The sequence below is a fragment of the Neolamprologus multifasciatus genome, chromosome 1, assembly GCF_963576455.1.
Source record: "Neolamprologus multifasciatus chromosome 1, fNeoMul1.2, whole genome shotgun sequence".
In the NCBI taxonomy this organism is placed as follows: Eukaryota; Metazoa; Chordata; class Actinopteri; order Cichliformes; family Cichlidae; genus Neolamprologus; species Neolamprologus multifasciatus.
Window position 1 is genome coordinate 6,166,317 of NC_140439.1, and position 24,010 is coordinate 6,190,326.

A 24,010-nucleotide genomic window follows, 5' to 3' on the forward strand; every position below is an offset into this window, starting at 1 on the left:
CGAGAATGTAGATGTGTAAACTTCAGATGTCTGCTAGCTTTACCAATACATCACATATTTGCAAAAGTGCTCCGACGTTTTGGCAGACGTCTGTTACCCACCAGCTCGGTAGTTGACCGGGAGATGAAGAGAGCCGGTGAGGACGACTTGACTCCTGGCACATTCTTTCTAGCTAAATAAGATAAGATAAGATAAGATAAGATAAGATAAGATGACCTTTATTAGTCCCAGAGGTGGGAAACTTGTTTTGTTACAGCAAAAGTGCAAAGTTATGTAGCAGAAATTAGAAAACACTGGAATGCAATAAAATACAATAGAATAAAATAGAAATACAAATACTATATACAACTGAGTAGGAAAAAAAGATAAGAAAGAAAGAAACTCAGAATGAGCGGAGCTGCTGTAACAGGCTGCCGAACACGGGGGGCACCGGAAGAGCCTTAAATTTAAATTTAAGGCTTTACTTTAAAATTAAATAAATATTCAGCTCAAAATATACTGAGAGCTGTCATTATATTTTGAACTGAACCTGATGTAAAATGTTCTGTTCTTACTTTAACAGATGACTCTGAATAAAATCTAATTTAATCCAGGAGGAAACATTGTCACCAGCAGGTGCATGTTGATGGCGATCCTGAAGACTGCTCCATTAATGATGAAATTATGTTTTTAGTATTTTTTCAATTCTCTTCCAAACAGCAGCTGTCTGTTCTGTTTAATAAAATAAAAATAAAAGCATTCTATTATCCAATTTGTTTGTTTTTATTCAATAAGCACCATGAACTGTGCTTGAGTGTATAATATTTTAAGATGAATTTTGTGTTTCAGTCATGTAGTAATGTAGTGAGGTCTTCTTCACTTGCATCATGAAATCTTTGGACCTCATATTAGTTAAGATTTCATATCGTTTATCTGCTTAATTTGCCACGAGATAACAAGGGACCGAGGCTGACGTGCACATGAAATGGCTTGTCAGTCAATTGTCCAATAACCTTTTCAAATCGGGGACGTCCCACGCATGAAAAAACAATTCGTGCAAATAATTTCTTTTCACGGGTGCAATCAAATTCCTCGCACGTGATTTCAACGACTCTCGCTCGTTCGTGGACACGCGCTCAAGGAGCCACCACGCCCACGAGTTTCTGCTTTGCAGTTTATCTGTTAGCAAAACTCACTTTGACAGTTTGGAGGCGGAGTCTAAAGGAGACCAGCGTCCTAATGTGATTGGTCACTTTTATTTGGACACTTCACTTACCTCGTTAAACTGAGTGACACTGTGGCAGCGACAGAAATGCTTTTTTAAACTGTATTTGTTTACAACTTGAGAAATAAAGTTTGCTGAATTAATTATCAACCGTTGATATTTGCTGTGCAGCAGTGGAAATGCAGACAGCTGTCACTGGATCACTTCAATGCTTTGGAAACATTTAAATCAGAGGATTCTAAGGCAAATACTGAAATACTGCCGTCTCATTAATCTTTTGTACAGTATTACACTGCTTCTATGATTTAAAAACTAAAAAAAGAAACATCCCCAAAATCTCTTAACGGGAATCAGGAAGTATTTATCAGAATCTGGCCAAAATACTGCCAGAGTTGCTCAATCTGCAGCAAACACATGTAACTGCACAAACATGACTGGATGCCAAAATACGACGTTTTTAAAGAAGTTTTTCAGTATTAAAGTGAAGCTTAGTGATAAATCAATACATCCACTGCAGCACATTAGAAATAACAGCTGTAGTTACACTGGCAAACTTTTCAAACAGTCAAAACTTAAGACTGATGTGTAGCACCGGTTAATGCTTACATTAGAGTTGTATCGCTAATTGTATTTGTTGGAGGCGGGTTCACTGAAAAGAAAATTCCCTAACAGCCAGTACCTCATCCACATTTGATCAGAGCTTTTGTTCACTGTTCATTAAGACACTGAACAATAATCTTACTAATAATCACAGATCTAAGTAAGAGCAGAAACAGCTCTTTACTATTGTTCTTGCTGGTCTCTTTATGAACTCAATTAAGATTTTTAATAAACAAACATTTAACTTATCAAACAAAGATAAAACGAACTTGAAAAGAAATTGATCATTGACAACAGACGGCAGATAGATGTGTGGTGTACCCTGTGGCGGTCAGTGAGTGAGGATAAAGCGGGAGTAATATGCTCCCTTCTCCTTGTAGCAGCTTAAAGCCGTGTGGCAGCCACGAGCTGAAGATGTGACAATGATACCAAGGTACAATGAGTTATAGAAATCCAGCAGCTGAGCGCCTCTGAGGCAGAGTTTATCAAGTCTGATGTAACAGAACTGAAAACTGCGCTGCAGTGACAATGCCATGCAGGAGCGTGCTTCTTAATGCACCTCATGGACAATACAATGTCAAATAACACAGGCTTATGATCTGTAAACATCTAAAATCATCAAGTTGTCAAGTTAGAAAGAGGCCGGCCATAGGCTGAAACAAGGTCCACATACTGGTGTAGGTCCGTCCAGCCAGCCGCTGTGTGAGATTAAAAGAATCTCTTTAACCATTGTTCATCAGGACAACACACATGAATCTCCACCATATCACCATATTGAGGCATGACTTCAGCTAAGAAATCAGAAAGTCACAATCACCACAAAGCATAAAGCACATATAGCACGCAGCAGCTGTGTAACACAGTTATTTACACAGCATAATGATGCGTGCTTCTCAGTATGATGACTAGTTTAAATCATAGAAGCTATGTGATACTGCGCAGCAGATTATTGGGACAACAATACTTCAGAACTTGCCCAGAATCCTCTGATTTAAATATTTCTTCAACATTAAAGTAACGCGTGTGGCTGCTGAGTTCTGCGTGTGGGCGTTGTTGATTTTATGCACAAGTAAATTTAAATGCAATGAAATGATTTACTCGAATTATGTTTTTTCTTGCCCTGGACTTATGATATTATCATACAGTTCCTAAAGAGTCAGTGTAATACAATTAATACTGGAGGAAATTGCAAAACTGACATTGTCCACATGCTTAGCTATCTGTGTCAGCATGTGGGACAGCTGGCTGGTAAAAGCAGGATGAACTTGGATTTCAAGCAAAGTGAACTATCTTCCTTTTTTTCTTCAGTCCTGCAGCAGCTCTCACTTGGAGAGCTCTCAGTATATTTGAAAATGAATCTTTTGCTCGCTTTTCAGAGTTTCAGTCGTGTAACTGTTGGTGTTTGTGTTCTTATTAGGCACGATGAAACACATCATATGAAAAAAGGGCTTAAAATACTTAAAATTCTATTTTTTGTTACTTCAAAATGTGTAATATGTGTAATTTCCATTGCAAATAACAATCGTATTTAAATTGGGAGGATGCCACTACAAACTGGGCTGAGCTGTGATGTTCCCCAACTGAAGCTATGTGCCTTCTTCTCGTCTCACTAAGCTCTAGCCCCTGTCAGTACTCTTGCTGCAGCTTTTGAATCACAGTAGTCGAGCCTGGAACGAATAAATGCAGCTTGATGATTTGTTTTATGTCTTAACAAATCACACAGTGTGAGTAAAGATTTTCAACTTGAATATTTCTCAGGTACAGTGAGGACAGGCTTTCTTTGTATTAAAAACTGTATTAGATATAATTGTGGAAATTGGCATTTCCCACTATAGAGTCTGCTGAGTTAACATGCTGCTGTCAATATGATGCCTGGCCTTGTTCACTGTGACGAGGTCAGGCTGTATCGACAGCAACGTGTTGAATATCTCACGCTGATAACAACAGCGAATGTTTTTTTTCTCAGACAGACTAACAGAGGATCAAAGTCCAGACGTCTCAACACATTTATATGCAGGGTGATTCTTACTTTTTAGAAATGTCAGTGAATTATTTGCCTGTATTACTTTTACGCTGCAGAAAGTGAATCAAAAAGCAAAGAATAGTCAAAAATGTCCCGTCACTTACAAAAACACCTAAATACACGTGCTTGACAATAATAATAGATGGAAATGGATTCATAGGCAACATTTGACCCTCTGAGTACTTTATCTCCTCGCATCCGCAGACAAATGAGAATCATCAGTTAACCTAAAGAGCACATCTTCTGAGGAAGGTCGAGGACCTGCACAGGTATGTTGAAAACATGCAAACTCCACACGTAAACCCTAGCCTTCCTGTGTAGTGACACCACTATGATAGCAGAGGCAAGAGCATGTCCATCTGTCATGGATGGAGAAGAGGTGGAGTGGACAGGCCGCCACATTAACAACACAGAGAATAAAGCGAAAACACTCAGCAAAGAATTTAGAGTCATCACTAAATTGTGCTGCCTGTTTAATGCAGTTGGGTACCAAGCTGTATCAAAGCTATAAAGTTACTAAATTTATAAATAATAATAATTATTATTATAATAATTATTTATAAATAATAAATGTTTAGTAAAAGTGGTCCAAACATTTACAAACCAATTCAATTCAATTATAAATGTTTTAATGTAACAACAGTTGCCTGAAGGTGCTTCATATTGTAACAGTAAAGATCCTGTAATAATACAGAGAAACCCCAACAGTCAGACGACCCCCTATCAGCAGGCACCTGGGTGACAGTGGGAAGGAAAAACTCCAATTAAAGAGGAAGAAACCTTCAGCAGCATCAGGCTCAGGGAGGACAGGCCATGTGTGGATGGTTGGGGATGAGGGGAAGAAAACAGGACAAAAGACAAACTGTGGATAAGAGCCAGGGATTAATAATAACTAATAATTAAATACAGAGAAGTATATTAACACATAATGAGTGAGGAAGGTGTGAGAGAAGAAAAAACACTCATCATGGGAATCCCTCATCAGTCCAGACCTATTGCAGCATAACTAAGGGAGGATTCAGGGTCACCTGGTCCACACTGACCTGAATCCAACCTGGAAGCTGGTTCCACAGAAGAGGGCCTGAATGATGAAGGCTCTGCCTCCCATTCTACTTTTAAATAGTCCAGGAACAACAAGTAAGATAAGATTTGGTCTGATTATTCAAAAAACTTGTGAGAAACATTTTAAATTCAAATCTGTGTTTAACAGGAAGCCGATGAAGAGAAGCTAATATGGGAGAAATCTGCTCTCTGTACCACAGAAAGATAAATAAATACAAAGTTGAATTATGAGTGATTTCTTACACGCATACAAGCTGAGAACATAGTATTTCTTTGCAGCATTTTCGTCATACACGGTCAAAAGCACTGGAAGTATTTTGTGCCGGTGCAGGTTTGTTGGCATACTTGCTAAACCATGTTTTTCACCTGTAAGTTCAACATTATAACGACCAGTTAAGCCTCTCACGGTGTCCACCTTTCTGCTTGTTTTTTACATTCATTTTCCTGAATCGACAACATTCAGCCGTTTTATACAAACAGTCACAGCACAGAATACAAACTGACAGCTTTTGGCACTAGAATTAAAAAACTCTGCAGACATCAGAAGTTGAGAAAATGTTATAAGGATTTATTAAAACTTGTCAGGTTCAATGAATATTGTTAATTGAGCTCCTTAATATTAACATGAATAAATACAATATAATAAATACAGACTGTGGGTTATTAGACTTTTGGAGAAAATGTATCTTTAGGAATATTAGCATGCTCCACAAAGTTCTCAAAATGTTCTTTGTTCTAGTTAGTACAGTAACTTACATTATGAAATAAATGAAAAACACTACAGACATATATGTGTGTGTGTGTGTGTGTGTGTGATGTATATGTGTATCTGAATACTTCATGCTCTTATGACATTCGTGTGACTAAACCTGTGACAGATGCAAAGTTTCACACCAGTTGACTCACAGTTTTCCATCTGCAGTGATAACACTTTCTCGTGTGTTGGCACCTTTCGACACATCCTGTTATCGTTGGCGAGCCCGGGAACCGTATAAAACCTGACAGAAAGACGCTCGCTCATCAGCGTTTCAGGTAAGAACCCTGACTTCAACTCCATCGTTCACATGCAGATTTTCTGATTTCCTTCAAATTTTGCATTTTAAGTACTTTAATGTGCATGAGCTTGATAACATACAATAATGTGCTCTGTATCACAGATCTTTTGCAGCCATGTTGGTTTTCTGTTGGTCTGTTGTCTCTCTTCTGCTGCTGTCCTCTTCCTGGGCTCAGGTAGAAACTTCCAGACTCAACCATGCGTGTTAAATTAAATTGTGTGTCGGCCAAATTCCCCCTGATGCAAAAAAGTATTACATTTAAAATAAAAAATGCTATTAAAGAAATAATTGGTACAAAGTGTTGTATCAGTTTTCTAATGAGAGTTTTGTTAGTCGTGTTTATTTCATTATGAAATGTATATTTGTCGCTTTGCTTTTCAGTTACAGGTACAAACTAATGTCTCTTTTGTCTGTTCTTTGTAATGTTGCTGTGGCTGAGTACAGGAAGGTAAGAAACAAATAATTGCTTTTTATGATATAATTCAAAAGTGACCAGTAAGGGAAGATTTATTACAGTTTTTAAAATTCTACTTTTTGTGCTATTGGATATCGATTAAAAGAAAATTAAGCAACAGTCAGTCGTTTGAAGTAAAAGCTGTAACTGAGGCAGTGTGTTCAAAATGATCATGTCTACTGTGGATATATTATGTTGTGCAGAGATTCCCAGCACTGACGAGGACATACCCAAAGAGCTCTCTGTGGGTCAGCTGCTGGAGAGAGCCAATAGAAACTACAGTAAGTTGGTTTCCTGTTTTAGAACTGACTCGCACATATTTGTTGCAGCAGCATTGGTGGTACAGATGTTAGCAACATGGATTTAATGTAATTTGAGTCTTTTGGCTTTTCCTGTTTAAAGGAAAAAGCTTTTTTAGCAGCTCTACACTGGCTATTTGAATCACGCACTCGACTGGGGCCACGAACAATGTTGTGATTTTTCCAGTAAAAATGCATTTTATTGGTTTTTCTTAACATTTGCATTTGAATCTGGTCTTTGTCATTTGTCATGAGCGGCGGCCGATTTCTGCTAATATGAACTTTCATCGGTTGCTATGACTGATGACGGCAGTGCCACCTATAATAAACCACTGCTGTTATACATGTTGAAGAGTGACTCTGTGTTTCTTACAGCACCTGACATCGATGAGCCGACATTAATCGGAGGTGACATTGCTATCAAGCCTGGAGCTGACAGAAACGCTGACCCCTGCACCTCCAGAGGCTGCATGTGGGGAAAGTGGACTGATGGGAAAGTCTATGTGCCATACTACATCGCCAATCACTACTGTGAGTATTTTTTTCTTAATCATGGAACAGGCCAATGCCAGGTTATACAGTGTTTATGCCTGTGGACAACAATTCATCTTTACACTGACTTGTTATTATAACATTTCTATTTGTATTCAATCTAATCAAACTCTGCCCTTTGATACCAACTAACCTTCGTTTTAAGAATTAATACATGAATGTACCATAAGCACTTTCCTGAATCAATAACCTCACATATACACCAGTTAAAAGGTTGGACACCGTCTCATACTGAAGACATCAAATATATGAAGCAAGATATACGAAATTATGTAGCAAAGAAAAAGTTGATGATTAACTCTAAATATTTATTATATTTTAGATTGCTGAAAGTAGCCCCCCTTTGCTTTGACAGCGCTGCAAACCCTTGGCCTTATCTCGATGAGCGTCATGATGTAGTCACCTGAAACGGTTTTCCCTTCACAGGTGAGCCTGTCAGGGTTCATTTGTGGAAGTTCTTGCCTTCTTAATGCGGTTGGGACCATCAGATGTGTTGTGCTAAACTGCTAGAATTCATATTATGGCGAGAACCAATCAGCTAAGTAAAGAGAAACCACAGTCCATCATTACTTTAAGAACTGAGGTCAGTCAGTCTGGAAAATTCCTAAAAGACTGAATGTGTCCCCAAGTGCAGTTGCAAAAATCATCAAATGGTACGATGAAACTGGCTCACATGAGGACCATCCCAGTAAAGGAAGACCAAGAGTCATCAGCCTGAGAAATCACAAGTCAACAGCAGCTCTAGTTAGAGTTAATCAACTGTTCAGAGGAGACTGCACGAGTCAGGCCATTATGGTGAAATAGCTGCTAAGAAACCACGACTAAGGAAAAGCAACAAGCAGAGATTTGTTTGGGTCAACAGATGGTCTCTACATGCATGGTTCCCACCGTGAAGCATGGATGAGGTGGTGTGATGGTGTGGGGGCACACTGAACCAGCATGGCTACCACAGCATCCTGCAGCAACATGCCATCACATCTGGTTTGCTTTTAGTTGGACCATCATGTGTTTTTCACCAGGACAATGACCCCAAACACACCTCCAGGCTGTGTGAGGGCTGTTTGACCAAGAAGGAGAGTGATGGAGTGCTGCGTCTGATGGCCGGGCTTCACCTGAGCTAAACCCAATGGAGATGTTTTGGGATGAGGACCACAAAGTGAAGGCAAAAGGTTCAACAAGTGCTCAGCATCTCTGGGAACTCTTTCAAGACTGTTGGAAAATCATTTTATGTGACGACCTCTCTCATCGAGAGAATGCCAGGAGTGTGCAAAGCAGTAACCAAAGCAAAGGGCGGCTGTTTTGAAGAATCTACATGTTTTTAGTTATTTCACATTTTGTTGTTCCATGTTTTACCAGCTTCCCGTGAGATTGCCATCATCACTCGTGGACTAGAGTCCTTCTCTTCAATTTCCTGCATTCGTTTCAGACCCTACCGGGACGGCGATCGCGACTGGCTGAGCATCGAGTCCAGAAATGGGTAAAGCTCCGAGTCTGACCATTTTTTTTATTCTTACCACCTTCGGTGAGCCACATGCAGTTAGTAGGATTAAAAATTTAGTTTTCTATTTTAATTTTAAAGTATCACAACTCCTCCTTTCATTAGTTTATAATGAAATAAACCCGTTCTTTAATCAAGTGATTACAAATGTTTTAGGGACCACTAACATTTTAAGTAGCCAACGAGTGACTACGGCCAGTTTATTCATTATATGTTCAAATACATTATTGTTGTCCTATGAGGTGTGTGAAGCAACACTTACAGATATACATGTACAAAAGGCTTTTGTGATTTCTAAATATTGCTGGACTTTTCTGTTTTAACAGCTGCTACTCCTACGTGGGTCGCCAGGGTGGGGGTCAAACTGTGTCTCTAAGCCGTCAGGGCTGTCTTTACCACAGCACTGTCCAGCATGAACTACTCCATGCCCTAGGCTTCAATCACGAGCAGACCCGCTCTGACAGGGACAACCACATCAGGGTGTACTGGGAAAACATCCTTGATGGTCAGTCACCATTTTCTGTGCTAATTTGGATTTTGTGTTAAAGTAGTTCAAAGCACGAAGCAGCTCTAGAGAAAGAAAATGTCGAATTAAGGTTGAGATGAAGGTTTTATTGCACTGAGCTAAAGTTTAGTAAATAAAATTAACAAAAAAACTAAAGATGATAGCATAATCTGTCCACAAAGATTAATACAACTTTAGAATAAAGCTGTTCATGAATGTGTGTGTAAATGAGCTAATGAGGCTCATAGCAAAAGGCACTTAGTTAAATCAGACAAGTGCTATATAGTTACGGATCAATTTACCGCTTAGAGCATTTTAGTTATCTCCAGAGGGGGTGCAGCCCTTTCAACCATGTTTTTATTACTTTAAATCTTTAGTTATTTTTTATTGTTAGCGGAGTTCACTTTTTATTGATTTGTTTACTTTTTAAGACATAATTTTAGTTTTTAGCTTAAAATTAGTTCATGACAACAACCCTAAATGGGAGGTTCAATGGATGCTTTATTAAAATGATTATACATAATATAAAAATGTGCATTTGTTAGATATTTGAGTTCCCACACGTCATGCACACATATCTCCTTATTCTCACAGACATGATCTACAATTTCTATAAGATTGATACTCTAAACCAGGGAACTCCTTATGACTACAACTCTGTCATGCAATATGAGAGGTAAGAATAAATTCATACTTTTATTTACATGTTACTTTAATACTTTTTTTTTTACACATAAGTCCAAGTAAAACTATGTATCAAGTTAGAAATTTGGGTGTTCCTGTTATTTTCACATGAAGAAACCATCAACTGTCCCTACAGCAGACTGCTAGCAGAGCAGAGCCTGTGCACAATCATAACTTGTCTGTGCATACCGTCCCATACAAGAGTGTTGAGTAAAACCAGTGCAAATATGCTTTCAAAGACTAGAACATGATGTACTGAGGAGCTAAATCACCAGAAAAATTTAATTAATCAAAATGAACTTGTTTTCAGGTATGCCTTCTCCAAGAACAACCAACCCACGATGGTGCCCATTCCTAACAGCAATGTAATGTTGGGTGGGGCCACTCAGATGAGCAAAAACGACATCGATAGGTTGAACAGACTCTACAAGTGCTGTAAGTATACTGCACCAAGCACAACATGCAAAACACACACAGTGATACTGTATTGCAATCAAAGTCTGCTTTAAAATGACAAACTGTGTCTGAAAAGACAAAATCTGGAGGTCTTTAAAGCTCCTTTCTTCCGGCTTTTCCGGCTCCGATGGCTGTGGCTACACTGTAGCTGCCATCACCAGTGTGTGGATGGATGATTGTGTATAGTGTGAAGCGCTTTGGGGTCCTTAGGACCAAGTAAAGCGCTGTACAAATACAGACCATTTACCATGTTGAACCTGGGTCTTCATTCTGTGTAAGAAATCTATCCCAACATGAAAGTGAAATTAAAAAAGCTCTAGCAGACCAAGTCAGGTAGATATCATGTAAAATGAAAATAAGTCTCATGCATGCATTTTTTGACCTGCCCCGCAGCAGGTTTGTCCCGAATTTCCTCAAAAGAGGAAAATACAGATTTCTGCAAGTGACCCAAACTAGCATCAGTTCATGTTCATATGTTAGCTCCATCTGTAGCTACACAGAGAGCAGATCAGGGTGAGCCATCCCATCAAAGGTTCGTTGTTTTTAAGCATGAAATTGTTTCTATGCCACACAATATGAGTCACACCATTTAGTTATTATTATTAATTATCCTGGCATTGTTAAACTACAGTCACAAAGAAATATCCTGTCTGACCAGATATTTGCGTTCGATGGCGTTACCTTGGCCTCCAGTAACACAGTGATTCGACCAGGATATGACCTTCAATGTGTAGATTAAACAGATATGTAGGACTGCTTTCTATTTGTGCAACATCTCTAAAATAAAAAAAACATCCGCAGAGTGAAGCTGAAAAACTAGTTCCTGCATTTATTACTTCTAGACTGGACGACTGTAATTCATTATTATCAGGAAGTCCTAAAAACTCCCTGAGAAGCTGAAAAGTTGGACGCTTCTGCTTAATTTTGTGCAATATCTCTAAATTTACAAACATTCCTTTGCAGTTTGCATAATCAGGGCCCATCCTATCGTAAAGACTTCATAGTACTGTAATCGAAACAGAGTGAGAGAAGACTGCGGGCTTGGTTCCTCGGATATTTAAAAGTAGAATGGGAGACAAACACCCTCGGGTTTTTTTTAGATTAGGCTTAAAACTTTCTTTTTTGCTAAAGCGTATAGTTAGGGCGTTGTTTCTTCTTTCTCATTTCACTCTCTATTTAATTATTATTCGTTCCTTCTAAACGCTGGCTCTCACGCCTTTTATTTTGTGTGCTTCTGCTTTTCTCTTTCCCCTCACTCCCAACAGCTAAGCCCCTGAGCCTTCTTCCTGCTAAAGGGAATATTTCCCTTAATGAGATTCATTTTTGTCTGCAGAAACTGCACCCTGGGCAGATGACCTGCCACTTTGATGACATCAAAGCCTACGAGGGAAAAGAGTTGGATTCGGGGTATATTTTGGGTTAGACAAGCAAAAGCATTAAAATACAATGCTGTCTGTTGGCAAAGAATAAAAAGAACAACAACACAAATCTCATTTTACTTTCCAAAAGAAGCTTCTTTTCCTAATTATTTCCCTTTTCGTCTAAATTCTGAATCAAGAGCAAAATCTTGGATGAATAGTGACATAAAAAGTATCTTTCATAATTTTGGAACACTTGATGAGACGATCCTGTACCTCAGTAGAGTTGAACACTTTTATATATGAGCCATATTAACAAATATCACCAGCAATGTTGTCACCCTGAAAGACTGAGAGCAACATTGCTTTCACAAAGCAGGAGAGCCAAACAGCAACACTCTGCTAATAACAACGATAACAGGACATAGAGATCAATCAATCACTCAAATTACTTTCATGACCTTTAACCTTTTTGTTTGCCATTTTCTTGAGCAACAATTTAATGTAAGTATTCCAGGTTGCTAGAGTCTGTCCTCGACTTTATCAGCAGTCATATTCAACTGGCAAGCTCTCAAAGCATCTATTAGCATGTTAGTTTGGGCTTCAGCTCCTCGACTCTTCCTCCACTCCTTCAGCAGCTCCACTGCCGTCTCCTCTAGATCTGTGGGATGCCTTTTAGAGATGGACTCCAGCTTGCTTTCACTCAAACCTAATTTGCGGCCAAGTTTTCGCCAACTCCTTCCAAGATTTTCGGCAATTACCTCTGTGGCAATTTTCAGTTTTGCTGAAAAGGAGAAAAACATATTAACAGGTTAAATGTAGAACATGTTTCTGATATGGGTAAAGATTCAACTTTAAGATACTTCCTGGAAACCTAATCTAAATCTAAAACTCCCTGTGTAAAGACCTACTTATAATTCACTTATCTAGTCGATGACTGTTGCAGACGGCATAAGTCTGCAGACAATACAATACACTCTTGATGTATTTATGGTTCTACATACAACAGTGCAAGTCTGGTTTGTTGTATGTAGAGATAAAGCCCTCTAAGAGAAAGCATGTGGCGACAGTGGGAAGGACAAACTCCCTGCAGCAGGTTTTTAACCGTCTCCAGGCAGACGTTGCAGACTTGCAGCAGTTAAACACTAACACCCTGATTACCCCACAGACATATTTTATGAGTTTTTGTACTCAGAAGTACGACTGCAGGACTTGGTTGTGCATTAGCAACAAAAAACTTAATTTGGGCCTGAGAGGGTTAAAACTCTGGCTCTCTCCCATGAGCATCTTTAAACCTGTGTGTCTGTGCACTCACCCCCAACTGTTCATGGCCCCGCCCCTCCCTGAGCCTGGTTCTGCTGGAGATTTTTCCTGTTAAGAGGGAGTTTTTCCTTCCCACTGTCATTACACGTTTTCTCTTAGAGGGTTGTGAGGTAGGGTCTTCTTTCTCTCTACAATTGAGCTGTCACAGGGTGAAACCTGGGGTAGTAGTGTCATAAACTTCTTTAGCAAGTTCTTCTTGCAAACACCGAGTCAGTCATGAACTCAAAGTCCAGACCTCGACCTAACTAACACTGTGGTGTGACGTTAAGACAGCTAAGAGTAAATGAATGCCTCCATAACCTTTGTTAAGAAGAGTGGGGAAGACACTGAAAGTCAAACAGAAAACCGTTAGTTCAAGTTATTGCTGCTGAAAATGGTTCCACAAGTCCCTGAATCGTGAGGCGCACTTAGTCTGCAGAGTCTTGTGATAAACATTGTCCTGGTGCATCCACGGCCTTTTTTACTAAGAAGAACATTGTGGCACGTCTTAATTAAAAAGTAAATATTAATTACACCAGAAACGTAGTTAAATACGTTAAAAAGCTAAAGTTACTGTACATTACAAACATTTCTTGATTTTGAGGTCAGCTGGAAACGATTGTGGCATTTGGGTGATTTTATATGGAGTGACACAAAAACAGCGTCTCAGCTTCTGAATATATTTTTGGTCGAAAGATTTCAGGATTGAGAACTTTTCGTTTTCTCTTTTTTCTCTTTGCGATCGGTGTGCAGGAGTAAGTGACTGAGCCAGACCAAAGGGTGATTGCTAAACGAAACAGCTCATCCACACTGATGGTTTTTCATTCGTCATGTCAAATGTCAAGCTTTCATACTGCACTGTGACAGCATCTCTTCAGCAGTTTACCCTCCAGTGACCAGACGACTTCACAGATGTGCTCAGCTGTATTCAGCCGTGTTAAGTATGGGTGGAAGCTCAGACAGTATAAATGGCTAACTCAGCCACAGGAATCCAGCGCATGCTTTGGCCCTCTTTGTATAAAACTCAAATGAAAGTATTTAACAAATGAAGCTTGTGAGACGACATGTATTTGAGTAATGTTTGGCACTAAATGAGAAAGGCCGTGTTTGTTAATACAATCAAACACGCTGGTATCTGAAGTGACAGTCGCTCATTTTCTGTATAAACCAGCGTCCACACTTTGTAGCACGATACTCTGCAGATGTATTATTACTGTTATTATCGCTGCTTTTGTCTCCCCACAAACGTGACTGTGCTCACACGAACACGTCGTACCTTTCTCCTCCTCACTCAGGCCGTCGTCAGGTTCAGGCTGAACACTGAAGTTGTCTAACTTGTCCGAGAGATCTTGTCGCTTAATTTCTTTGAGAAGCTTTGAAAGAAAGGCCGTGTCATCCTCTGACAGTTTGCCTCTTTCCCTGAAAAGCTGGAAGAGTTCCCGACCGCTGCCGATCTTTTCCAGATTTCTTTTCCCGATCTCTTGTTGAACCAGGAACTTCATGTCGTTGAGCTGATCAGCAGACATGGCGTTAGAGATCTCCAACAAGACGCTGTTAAACTGTAAAAGGCTCATGTTGACAGGACGAGCACAAACACAGCAGCCTCCGAGCGGCTGACTTTTACTTTCATTTCGGTGACTTACGTCTATCCGGCGCGTCTGTCGTTAAACTTCCGCTTACCAATAACCAATGGAAACACGGCACACGTACAACACCGAGGAGAGTGTTTGCGGGGATGGGAAGTTTGCAGTGAGCATCCCCGTCTGCTGAGCAGCGTTACGGGTACGCTCGATCCGAGGGTCCGCTGTATTGATCCACCGGCTCAGACCGCCAAAGACTTATAGTTGTGATAGAATCACGTGTTGTTACAATTATTATTTAATAATGGTAACGTTTATGGTAACGTTGTGCCTATGCTGTGGCAGACAGCGCTCCCAAGATTTACCCTAAAAGGCATCTCAGCTACTTCACCCGTATGTAAAGTAAACGCACACAGTGTAGCATGTAAACAGATATTTAAGTTGGGAAATAAAATAGTAGTTAGTCATTATTCACGGGTTTAACTCAAGAAGTTGGAACAAACTCTGTGTTTTGTAAAAGGCTGCTACAGTAACAAAGTACCTACAGACACAATTCAGTTGTCTGTTATATACGTATATATAATATATATTATATAATGTGTGTGTGTGTGTGTGGATTAGAAAAAGCAGATGAAATCACCTTTCCTCAGCATACACAGTTCATTTTATCAAGTTCTATCTAGTAGTTTTTGGTCGATTGATATTAACTGATGTGTATCACTAACAAAGGTGTTAAACACACCTTTGTTAGTGATACACATCAGTTAATATCAACTCTAAAATCTCACTAAAAACAAATAAAACTATTATCTAACACAAACGGTCTCTGCTGACTCGTGCAGTCACAACTTGAGCAAATAATCCAAATCTACCCTGACTCGACTTTAACTGTGCAAAAGATGTCAAATTACTCAACGCATAAAACAACTTGAGAACATTCACCTTTTATTTTGCAGTAAATATAAATAATAAACAGACACGTTATCAAAGACATGAGTGTGCACTGACATACATGTGTTTAAATACTAGGATGTTACATTTGTTGTTTCATTAGTGTTGAAAACAGGAGAACATGATCTCATCAGGGCGATCCAGAGGGTTCATGTACGACATCAGCTTTTACAAAGTTATAAAAGGTTGTGATGAAAGAAATTAAGCTAACAAAGGCACTACTACCCCGTACATGTGCTCTATTAATGACTATGACTACTAACAAACTAAGCCAGAGATTACTAAAATTATTTAGTAAATTAAAATGTGCAGTTGTTGTGACAGCTCAGAAAGAAGTTACACTATTAGTGATAAGAATATTTAGAGTTTCTTGTTTACAAAACTATGAATTCAAATTGGGACAACAATAATCCATTTTTAGAAAGTTGCTAAAGTCAGCAGATCCCTGGTCACCTACGGATTCATGAAACTCATTCATTGAATAAATATAAAAGACAACGTTATTCATTCTTTGTGCTTAAAAAGCTCGAATTGCAGCTTTAAAAATGGTTGCAAGGTAATGTTTTTAAATACAAATATATGAAAAATGATCATCGTCGACAGAAAGACGATCATTTCATGCTGAAATCTCTCGAGGAGTTGATTTAAGGCAGACAACCTCCGTAACGCTTTGTTCAAACCTGTTCCTGTGGTGACTTCGTGTGACACACTGCTCCTACTTTTCAGAGACATCAACAACTTAAAAAATGCAAAGTTCTTGTCTCGTTGACATTTAAAAACACAACAACACGCACACCGCAAACACTTACTACTATATTTCATTTCCCTTATGAGCACACAAACTCTACACTAGTGATTAAGAAAACGCACCATTTACTTACTCATTGATAGCTAGCTATGCCAAATAATAGCTTGAATTACAAAGTGTGAGCGCTGTAGTGGAAAATGTTTTTCTTTGGCAAAATCTTCAAATAAATAAAACCTGAAATGCTGTAAATAGTTTTAGAGTTTCAATCACTTCTTCTGGCTCTGTAAAGCCGACAGGCAGAGAAAGGGTTAAAGAGAGAGGCTGAAGGTTGAATGGCTTTTTCTTTCCTTGTTTACATCCAATAAAGAAGAAGTTGGTAATATAAGTTGAGGATTTATGGTTAGTGTCTAAGATGGAAAATGCAAGTGCAGCAAAGCCTTTGCTGATGTTACAAAACTGACTGTTAATGTGGACTGAACACGGGTAGCTTTGACCTTAACCCGACCGCTCTAACAGCTCAGTGACAGGACTGGTTTTGCTTATTGCCATCTGTGATTCTTTTCCCACCAACCCACAGGTTAGGAGCTGTGTGCCTGTGAAACAGGGCGTGAGCGTGGCTGTGGCGGCCTCTGATTAGCTGACGAAGGAACTGTGCAGCTGTCTTGGTTGTCTCTTGCTGCAAACCTTTTGCCCTGCTCCTCTTTCATAAAGAGCTCCACCATCAGGATCTTCTCCTTGTGGATCTGGAGGCTGATGTCCTTGGGAATGTCTGGGATAAGCCAGTCCACAAAGTCACTCATAAGCATCACCACATTCTGCAAAGGGCCGAGTGAACAGAGCACACAGATCATTAGTGATTGAACCTTTCTTCTTCTTCTCTTACATTAAGAATAAAATGTGCAATAAATAAACCATTAATCCACGTCAGCTGCAGCAGAAGTAGCAAAGAGTGCTAAATTAACTAACAGTTATATCATTCACCTCCTTTTAGATAGGAGAGGAAGACAGCATGAGAGGAGCTCTACAGAAATCTCAAATCTACAAAGTAAAGTTCAACAAGTTCAGAGAAGATCGCTGAAAATGGTGATGATGGCCAGATAGATGCTCATATCTGTGTAGACTCAACATTATGTTTAACCTCCTAGGACCTGCGTCCACATGTGTGGACGTCACAGTTTGGGTTATTTAGACCAAAATACTTAATTTTGTTCTACAAGGGCCTGATATCCACTCACAAGGACTTTATTCTGCTGCTGTTCTATCAAAACTGATTTTTCTTAGAAACAAAAATCAGGTAAAAAACCCCAAAATCAGGTAATTCTTTCTTTTTACATTCATCGGGTCCCAATCAGCCCAAATATCAAAGGGAAATTAAAAATGCTGCCGTGGAAGAGTTCGGGTCTCAGGAGGTTAAAGGAATAAACTGACTGGTTCTTATCCAGTCCTTTGACGTCATCAGACGTTTCCGGGTCCAAATATTCGCTTCAGGTCCGCTTCAGTCTAACGACTACTGCAGCATCACTGAGCTAAAACCTGTAAATTCTTTCATCTTTAATAAAATGATCAGTGCTGCTCTGTCAGGTGTAACAATGAAGTTTAACATGAGACATCCATGAAAACAGGTTAATAAATGTAGAGTAGTTTGGACCTGGAAGCAGGTTCATCACCTAATCACTTAAAGTCCTGATATAGTGCTTTTCTACACTCAACGTGCTTTATACAACACGTCTCATTCACACTTACTCATACAGGTTTGCACCCTTACACCCTTTTCTATGCTTGATGGCTTTCTATCGAACATTCACACGTTTCAGACTCTGATGGACACGTTGGAGAGGAACTTGTATGCAGACTGGAGCAGTCAGGGATCGACCTTCTGATTAATATGCTCTAACTCCTGAATTACAGCTACCTCAATAAGTCAACTGTAGAACTCGACTTCCTGTTTTTATACTAATGACTGAAGAGTACTCTGGACTCAAGGCTGTGAAACAGCAGGTTAGGAAAATGAGATGTCACAGGCTATGTTCAGATGATTTCATGAAATAAACTAAATGATAAATGGTTTGTTTGCTTTGTGTGATCTTATCTGTGCGTTGTTTCGAACCTGAAAAACGATGACGAAGGCGAGACGAGCTGCTAGGATGGCCCAGAATTCCTTGGAAAGTTCATATTTCGTGCTGGACCAGGGAGCATCTCTGTAGTCTTTGTATCTAGAAGACAAAAAAGCATTTTTACATAAAGTTTATTCAAACTGTTGTTGTGCTTTTATAATAGATAAATGAGAAATGTGAATATGTTTGGATATATTGAGTATTCACTATATGAATATCGTCTGATGACTTTAGCAGCTTCTGTCTCCAGACCCTAAAGCAAAACCTTACCTGCACACTGACACCTTGTAGCCCAGGTGCATTGGCTGCAGAGGTTCTGTGCCTGGATCGAAGTCGGTGACATTAAAGTATGACAAAGTGTGATTGACAAAGCCGTGCAAGGTGCCGTCAGGACTGTACACGTGTTGGTAGACAAGCCGAGGGATGAAGTCAGAGGTGAACGCGATGACGAAGGCCTGCAAGACAAAAAGTTCAATTCAGTTTCTTTATATAGCAGCAACTCAAAACAACAACAATCATATGAACCCTTACAAGAAAACATTTAGGTGACAGTGAGAAGTAAGAACTTTCTTTAACAAAAAAATAAACAAGCTCAGGCAGGAGTCGCCACCTGTGAGGGGAGGAAGACAAGACGAAGACATGCTGTGGAAGAGAGCCAGAGATTAATGATAACAAATGATTGAAAGCAGAAAGGTGACTGAAGAAGAAACACCCAGTGCACCATGGGAATCTCTCAGCAGCCTAGACCCACTGCAGAGTAACTAAGGGAGGATTCAGGGTCACCTGGTCCAGCCCTAACTATATGCTTTAGCAAAAAGGAAAGTTTGAAGCCTAATCTTAAAAGTAGAGATAGTGTCTGTCTCCTGAATCCAAACTGGAAGCTGGTTCCACAGAAGAGGGGCCTGAAAACTGAAGGCTCTCCCTCCCATTCTACTTTTAAATACTCTAGGAACAACAAGTAGGCCTGCAGAGCGAGAGCGAAGTGCTCTAATAGGGTGATATGGTACTACAAGGTCATTAAGATAAGATGGGGCCTGATTATTTAAGACCTTGTATGTGAGGAGCAGGATTTTGAATTCAATTCTGGATTTAACAGGAAGCCAATGAAGGGAAGCCAAAACAGGAGAAATATGCTCTCTCTTTCTAGTCCCTGTCAGGACTCTTGCTGCAGCATTTTGGATTAACTGAAGGCTTTTCAGTGAGTTTTTTGGACATCCTGATAATAATGAATTGCAGTAGTCCAGCCTGGAAGTAATAAATGCATGAACTAGTTTTTCAGCGTCACTCTGAGACAGGATATTTCTAATTTTAGAGATGTTGCGCAAATGGAAGAACGCAGTCTTACATATTTGTTTAATATGTGCGTTGAAGGACATATCCTGGTCAAAAATGACTCCAAGGTTCCTCACAGTGTTACTGGAGGCCAAGGTAATGCCATCCAGAGTAAGAATCTGGTTAGATACCATATTTCTAAGCTTTTCAGCGCCGAGTACAATGACCTCAGTTTTATCTGAGTTAAGAAGCAGAAAGTTAGTGGCCATCCAAGTCTTTATGTCTTTAAGACATTCCTGCAGTTTAACTAATTGGTGTGTGTTATCTGGCTTCATGGACAGATAGAGCTGGGTGTCATCTGCATAGCAGTGAAAATGTATGCTATGTCTTCTAATGATGCTGCCTAGGGGAAGCATGTATAATGTAAACAGAATTGGTCCTAGCACTGAACCCTGTGGAACTCCATAATTAACCTCAGTGTGTGAAGAGGACTCTCCATTTACATGCACAAATTGGAGTCTATTAGATAGATATGATACAAACCACTGCAGTGCAATACCTGTAATACCTACAGCATGTTCTAATCGCTCTAATAGAATATTATGGTCGACAGTATCGAATGCTGCACTAAGGTCAAGAAGGACAAGCACAGAGATGAGTCCACTGTCAGAGGCCATAAGAAGATCATTTGTAACCTTCACTAAAGCTGTTTCTGTGCTGTGATGAGCTCTGAAACCTGACTGAAACTTTTCAAATAAACCATTCCTCTGCAGATGATCTGTTAGCTGTTTGACAACTACTCTTTCAAGGATTTTTGATATGAAAGGAAGGTTGGAGATTGGCCTATAATTAGCTAAGACTGCTGGGTCTAGAGATGCTTTTTGAGTAAAGGTTTAACTGCAGCCACCTTGAAGGCCTGTGGTACATAGCTGATTATTAGAGATAGGTTGATCATATTTAAGATCGAAGAATTAATCAATGGCAGGACTTCTTTGAGCAGTTTTGTAGGAATGGGGTCTAAAAGACACGTTGATGGTTTGGAGGAAGTAATTATTGAAGTTAACTCAGAAAGATCGATTGGAGGAAAAGACTCTAAATTAATATAAATGGTACTGGTTTAAACTTTATTAGTGAAGAAGTTCATGAAGTCATCACTAGTTAACGTTAAAGGGATGGTTGGCTCAAAAGAGCTCTGACTGTTTGTCAGCCTGGCTACAGAGCTGAAGAGAAACCTGGGGTTGTTCTTATTTTCTTCAATCAGTGATGAGTAGTAAGCTGTTCTGGCTTTGCAGAGGGCTTTCTTATAAAGCAACAAACTATTTCTCCAGGCTAAATGATGATCCTCTAAATTTGTGACACGCCATTTCCTCTCCAGATTACGAGTCATCTGCTTTAAGAGAGTTTTGAGTTTGGAGAGTTATAATGTGGCGAAACATGTCACTCCTGGTCCGACTGGGGACCAAAGAAAACTAGAGTCTGACATTGTTTTGGCAGCGATTCATTATTAATATTAGAGTCTTCTGATTGATGTAACTGGATTTCATTACATTACTCAATTCATAAGCATATGATGTGCTTTTAATTAAAATGAAATTTGGCCTCACCAAACCAGCAAGTTTAATTCTGCCAGTGGTGTTTATATTTAAAGCTGATCTCTTCCTTTTCTGCTGTGTAAAGTGTTGTCGGTGTTTACTGGATGTGTAGTAGACATCTGCACTTATCACTATCAAAGTCCTCGGGGTTTTGGATGAGCCCAGATTTACCAAGACAATGTACTAGTGTAGTCTACACAGTCCTGACTGAGTGAAAATCGTTTTCCAGGACAGCCTAGCATTGTTTTTATACTGGCACTGTACAACCATAACCATTGCTGATGAGACTTACGTTGACAATGACTGCTACCTTGCTGAGGCCCCTCAAGAGGTTGTACCAGATACCTGCAGAAAGACAGAAGAGCCGTTATTCATGAGAAAACAGCAGCTCTGACATGCACACGAGTTTGCACTACAACTCACTGGTTCTCTGCATGTTGTAAACACCACTGCAAACTGAGATGAAGCTACTTAATCGTGTCACTTAACTTCTCTACGTGAAGAACATCAGCTTTCAGAGATTTCAGTCTTGCAGCATATAACTCTACACAATGTTAGCTTCATAACAGGTTTGCTGGAGAGTAGTTCAGCTGTAAGCAGAGCAAATTCACGTCCACCTTCAACTGTCTTTTTCCTTACAGCAGCTACTAGAATGGCACATATAGCAGTCCTTAGTTTTATGTGTTTGCCTACCGTGAGAGTCATACATTTAATTTGAAATCAATTGAAATGTATTTTATTCATATAGCCTCAAACCACGAGGACAGTCAGCTTGAGGCTCTTCATATTGTAAGCTATAGAGCTCACAATAACAGAGAGGAAACATCAACAATGAGATGATCCCCTTTGAGTGCACACTTGGCAACAATGGGAAGGAAAACCCCCTTTAACAGGAAGTTCATGGGATGGGCCACCTCCAAAGACAGATGGGCATCAGGGTAAGGACACATGTATTTAGTTTCATTGTGTTGGGACACAGAGTACTGCAAATTCACCTCTTTCACCCAAATGAAAGAAATGCTGTTGAAGACGTCTTAGGGCACATTTTCTTAAAGTCTGAATAACAGAGAGCTAATTTAGTAAAATACACAAACGAGCACTATTAGCAGATGCAATGTGTTGCTTTTGTGTGCTGTTTTAAGTCTGTGTGCATTTTTTGTGCTGGGTTTATATTTTTGTAACATTAGTAAAACATTTCTTAACAGCAGATGTGATAAATACTATGTGAGGGTTTAATCTCACAAAGGGATAAAAGAAACGAACCGATGTCTTTGGCTTTAGCTGCAATAGGCCTGCGAAGCTCCGTAACAAACTTCTTAGCATCCAGACGAATTTCAATGATGTTATTCAGAAGAGCAAAGAGAGGCGCCAGAGGGAAGGAGGCCACGAACAGAGTCACCATCCCAAACTGGATTACTGAAGGAAAAGGGAAACAGACAAAGAGAACAGCATTCAGCAATGATTCATCCTCGACTGGGTGAAAGAAAATTAATACAGGAAACTATTTTAACATCTATAAATAAGCATGATAAAAACATTCCTTCAGGATTTCTTTCAAAATGAAAAGAAAGCCAATTTTGATCCGGTGTACGGCTGTGAAAACCTGTTTCTGTTTAAGCACGCCATGTTTAAATCACTACATGTTGTTTGTGCCAAGATTCTGGCTTAAAATCATCACTGAGTTTCTTGTGACTGCATTTTGATCTTAATCAGAAACAAACTTTTTATTTGCTTCGCTCGTCTTCGTCCACCACTGCTCTTTAAATGCGTTTAGTGCAAACCAGGTGATTTATTTATTTACTAACAACACGATTAACAAAAGTGATGAAACTGTGATTTACTCATTTCCATGTACTCTGGATTGAGGCCAACAAATGGACCCAGGAGCTGGTCCTTCTCGTAGCGTTTCAGAGTTTTATGCACCACCGGCTCTTGAATGGAAACCATCTCTGACTTCCTCTCGCGGAGCATTTTTTTCAGCTTCCTGCAAATCCCAACAACACATAAAGAAATTAAACAATGAGATTTGTAAAAGCATCACTCAGTTTTTGTTTTTTTTTTTCTCAAATGTCTTTATTTGGTTTTCCAGTGTTCTTTATCATAAAGGCAACTAAGATTCAAATATAAATGATTACATATATACAATAAAAATTAAACAAAGTAAAAAACAAAACAAAACAAAAACAACAACAACAAACAACGAAAGAACGTTGGACAGAGGATGCTATTTATCGAACTACCAATGAGGCTCAGTGATCATTTATATCTGTACAGTATTGAAGAAATCTATAAAAGGTTGCCAGGTTGAAGGGAATTCCTCCCCTTTAGTAGGAGTTTAATTCTTTCCAGCTGCAAGTGTCTCAATACATCTTGTATTAACGCTGATGTGGTAGGAGGAACCTTTTGTTTCCAATTTAGTAGAATCAGACGCATCACTCAGTTTTTAAAGTGTTATCGTGCAAATGCATGCGCATCTTTGATTTTTGTTGTTGTAGATTTCTCCTTAACTTAATGGATTATGTATCCCAAAATGTGGGAAATTATTAACCACATTTGGACAAATACAGGAACTCGATTATGAACACTACGACTACGATCAGTGGTAAATTCTTCAAATTCTTGAGTTCTTAATTGTTAGGATGTCTAATACTGCTGGAAGAACCTCAGTCACAGTGTAAGCACACAGAAAGGCTGAGCAGGC

At 39.4% G+C, this 24,010-nt stretch overlaps 3 protein-coding genes and 1 long non-coding RNA gene across 6 annotated transcripts in view; 1 reads left to right on the plus strand and 3 right to left on the minus strand.

Annotated features, from left to right (window-relative positions):
- Positions 1–24,010, minus strand: part of LOC146525206 (uncharacterized) — a 374,600-nt gene that overhangs the window by 242,044 nt on the left and 108,546 nt on the right. The gene's annotated exons all lie outside the window — the stretch shown is intronic.
- LOC146525214 (high choriolytic enzyme 1-like) lies at positions 6,550–11,880 on the plus strand. The gene is made up of 7 exons (XM_085165563.1): positions 6,550–6,679; positions 7,073–7,228; positions 8,606–8,726; positions 9,074–9,252; positions 9,847–9,928; positions 10,247–10,371; positions 11,726–11,880. Coding segments are annotated over exons 1-7 (780 nt in total). The 5' UTR covers positions 6,550–6,564; the 3' UTR covers positions 11,728–11,880.
- Positions 9,947–15,150, minus strand: fadd (Fas (tnfrsf6)-associated via death domain). Its single transcript, XM_085165666.1, has 2 exons — positions 14,329–15,150; positions 9,947–12,534 (listed from the first exon to the last, which is right to left on the minus strand). Exons 1-2 carry the CDS (start codon positions 14,624–14,626, stop codon positions 12,272–12,274), a joined length of 561 nt encoding a protein of 186 aa, XP_085021792.1. The 5' UTR covers positions 14,627–15,150; the 3' UTR covers positions 9,947–12,271.
- Positions 15,565–24,010, minus strand: part of ano1a (anoctamin 1, calcium activated chloride channel a) — a 52,742-nt gene continuing 44,296 nt past the window's right edge. For all 3 annotated transcript variants that reach the window (XM_085165151.1, XM_085165133.1, XM_085165142.1), the window contains 6 exons: positions 23,151–23,293; positions 22,573–22,725; positions 21,602–21,654; positions 18,716–18,900; positions 18,439–18,544; positions 15,565–17,146 (listed from right to left, as the gene is read on the minus strand). In XM_085165151.1, the coding sequence (XP_085021277.1) occupies positions 16,910–17,146; positions 18,439–18,544; positions 18,716–18,900; positions 21,602–21,654; positions 22,573–22,725; positions 23,151–23,293 (877 nt within the window). In that variant the 3' untranslated portion in view covers positions 15,565–16,909. The remainder of the gene's footprint in view (positions 17,147–18,438; positions 18,545–18,715; positions 18,901–21,601; positions 21,655–22,572; positions 22,726–23,150; positions 23,294–24,010) is intronic.

Excerpts from the sequence above, each read along its gene's own strand:
- LOC146525214 (XM_085165563.1), top strand. The coding sequence starts at position 6,565 with ATGATCATGTCTACTGTGGATATATTATGTTGTGCAGAGATTCCCAGC. Across the intron at positions 6,680-7,072 it reads GAGAGCCAATAGAAACTACA|CACCTGACATCGATGAGCCG; the intron begins GTAAGTTGGTTT and ends TGTTTCTTACAG. Across the intron at positions 9,929-10,246 it reads TCTGTCATGCAATATGAGAG|GTATGCCTTCTCCAAGAACA; the intron begins GTAAGAATAAAT and ends ACTTGTTTTCAG.
- fadd (XM_085165666.1), bottom strand. The coding sequence starts at position 14,626 with ATGAGCCTTTTACAGTTTAACAGCGTCTTGTTGGAGATCTCTAACGCC. Across the intron at positions 12,535-14,328 it reads CCTGAGTGAGGAGGAGAAAG|CAAAACTGAAAATTGCCACA; the intron begins GTACGACGTGTT and ends TCTCCTTTTCAG.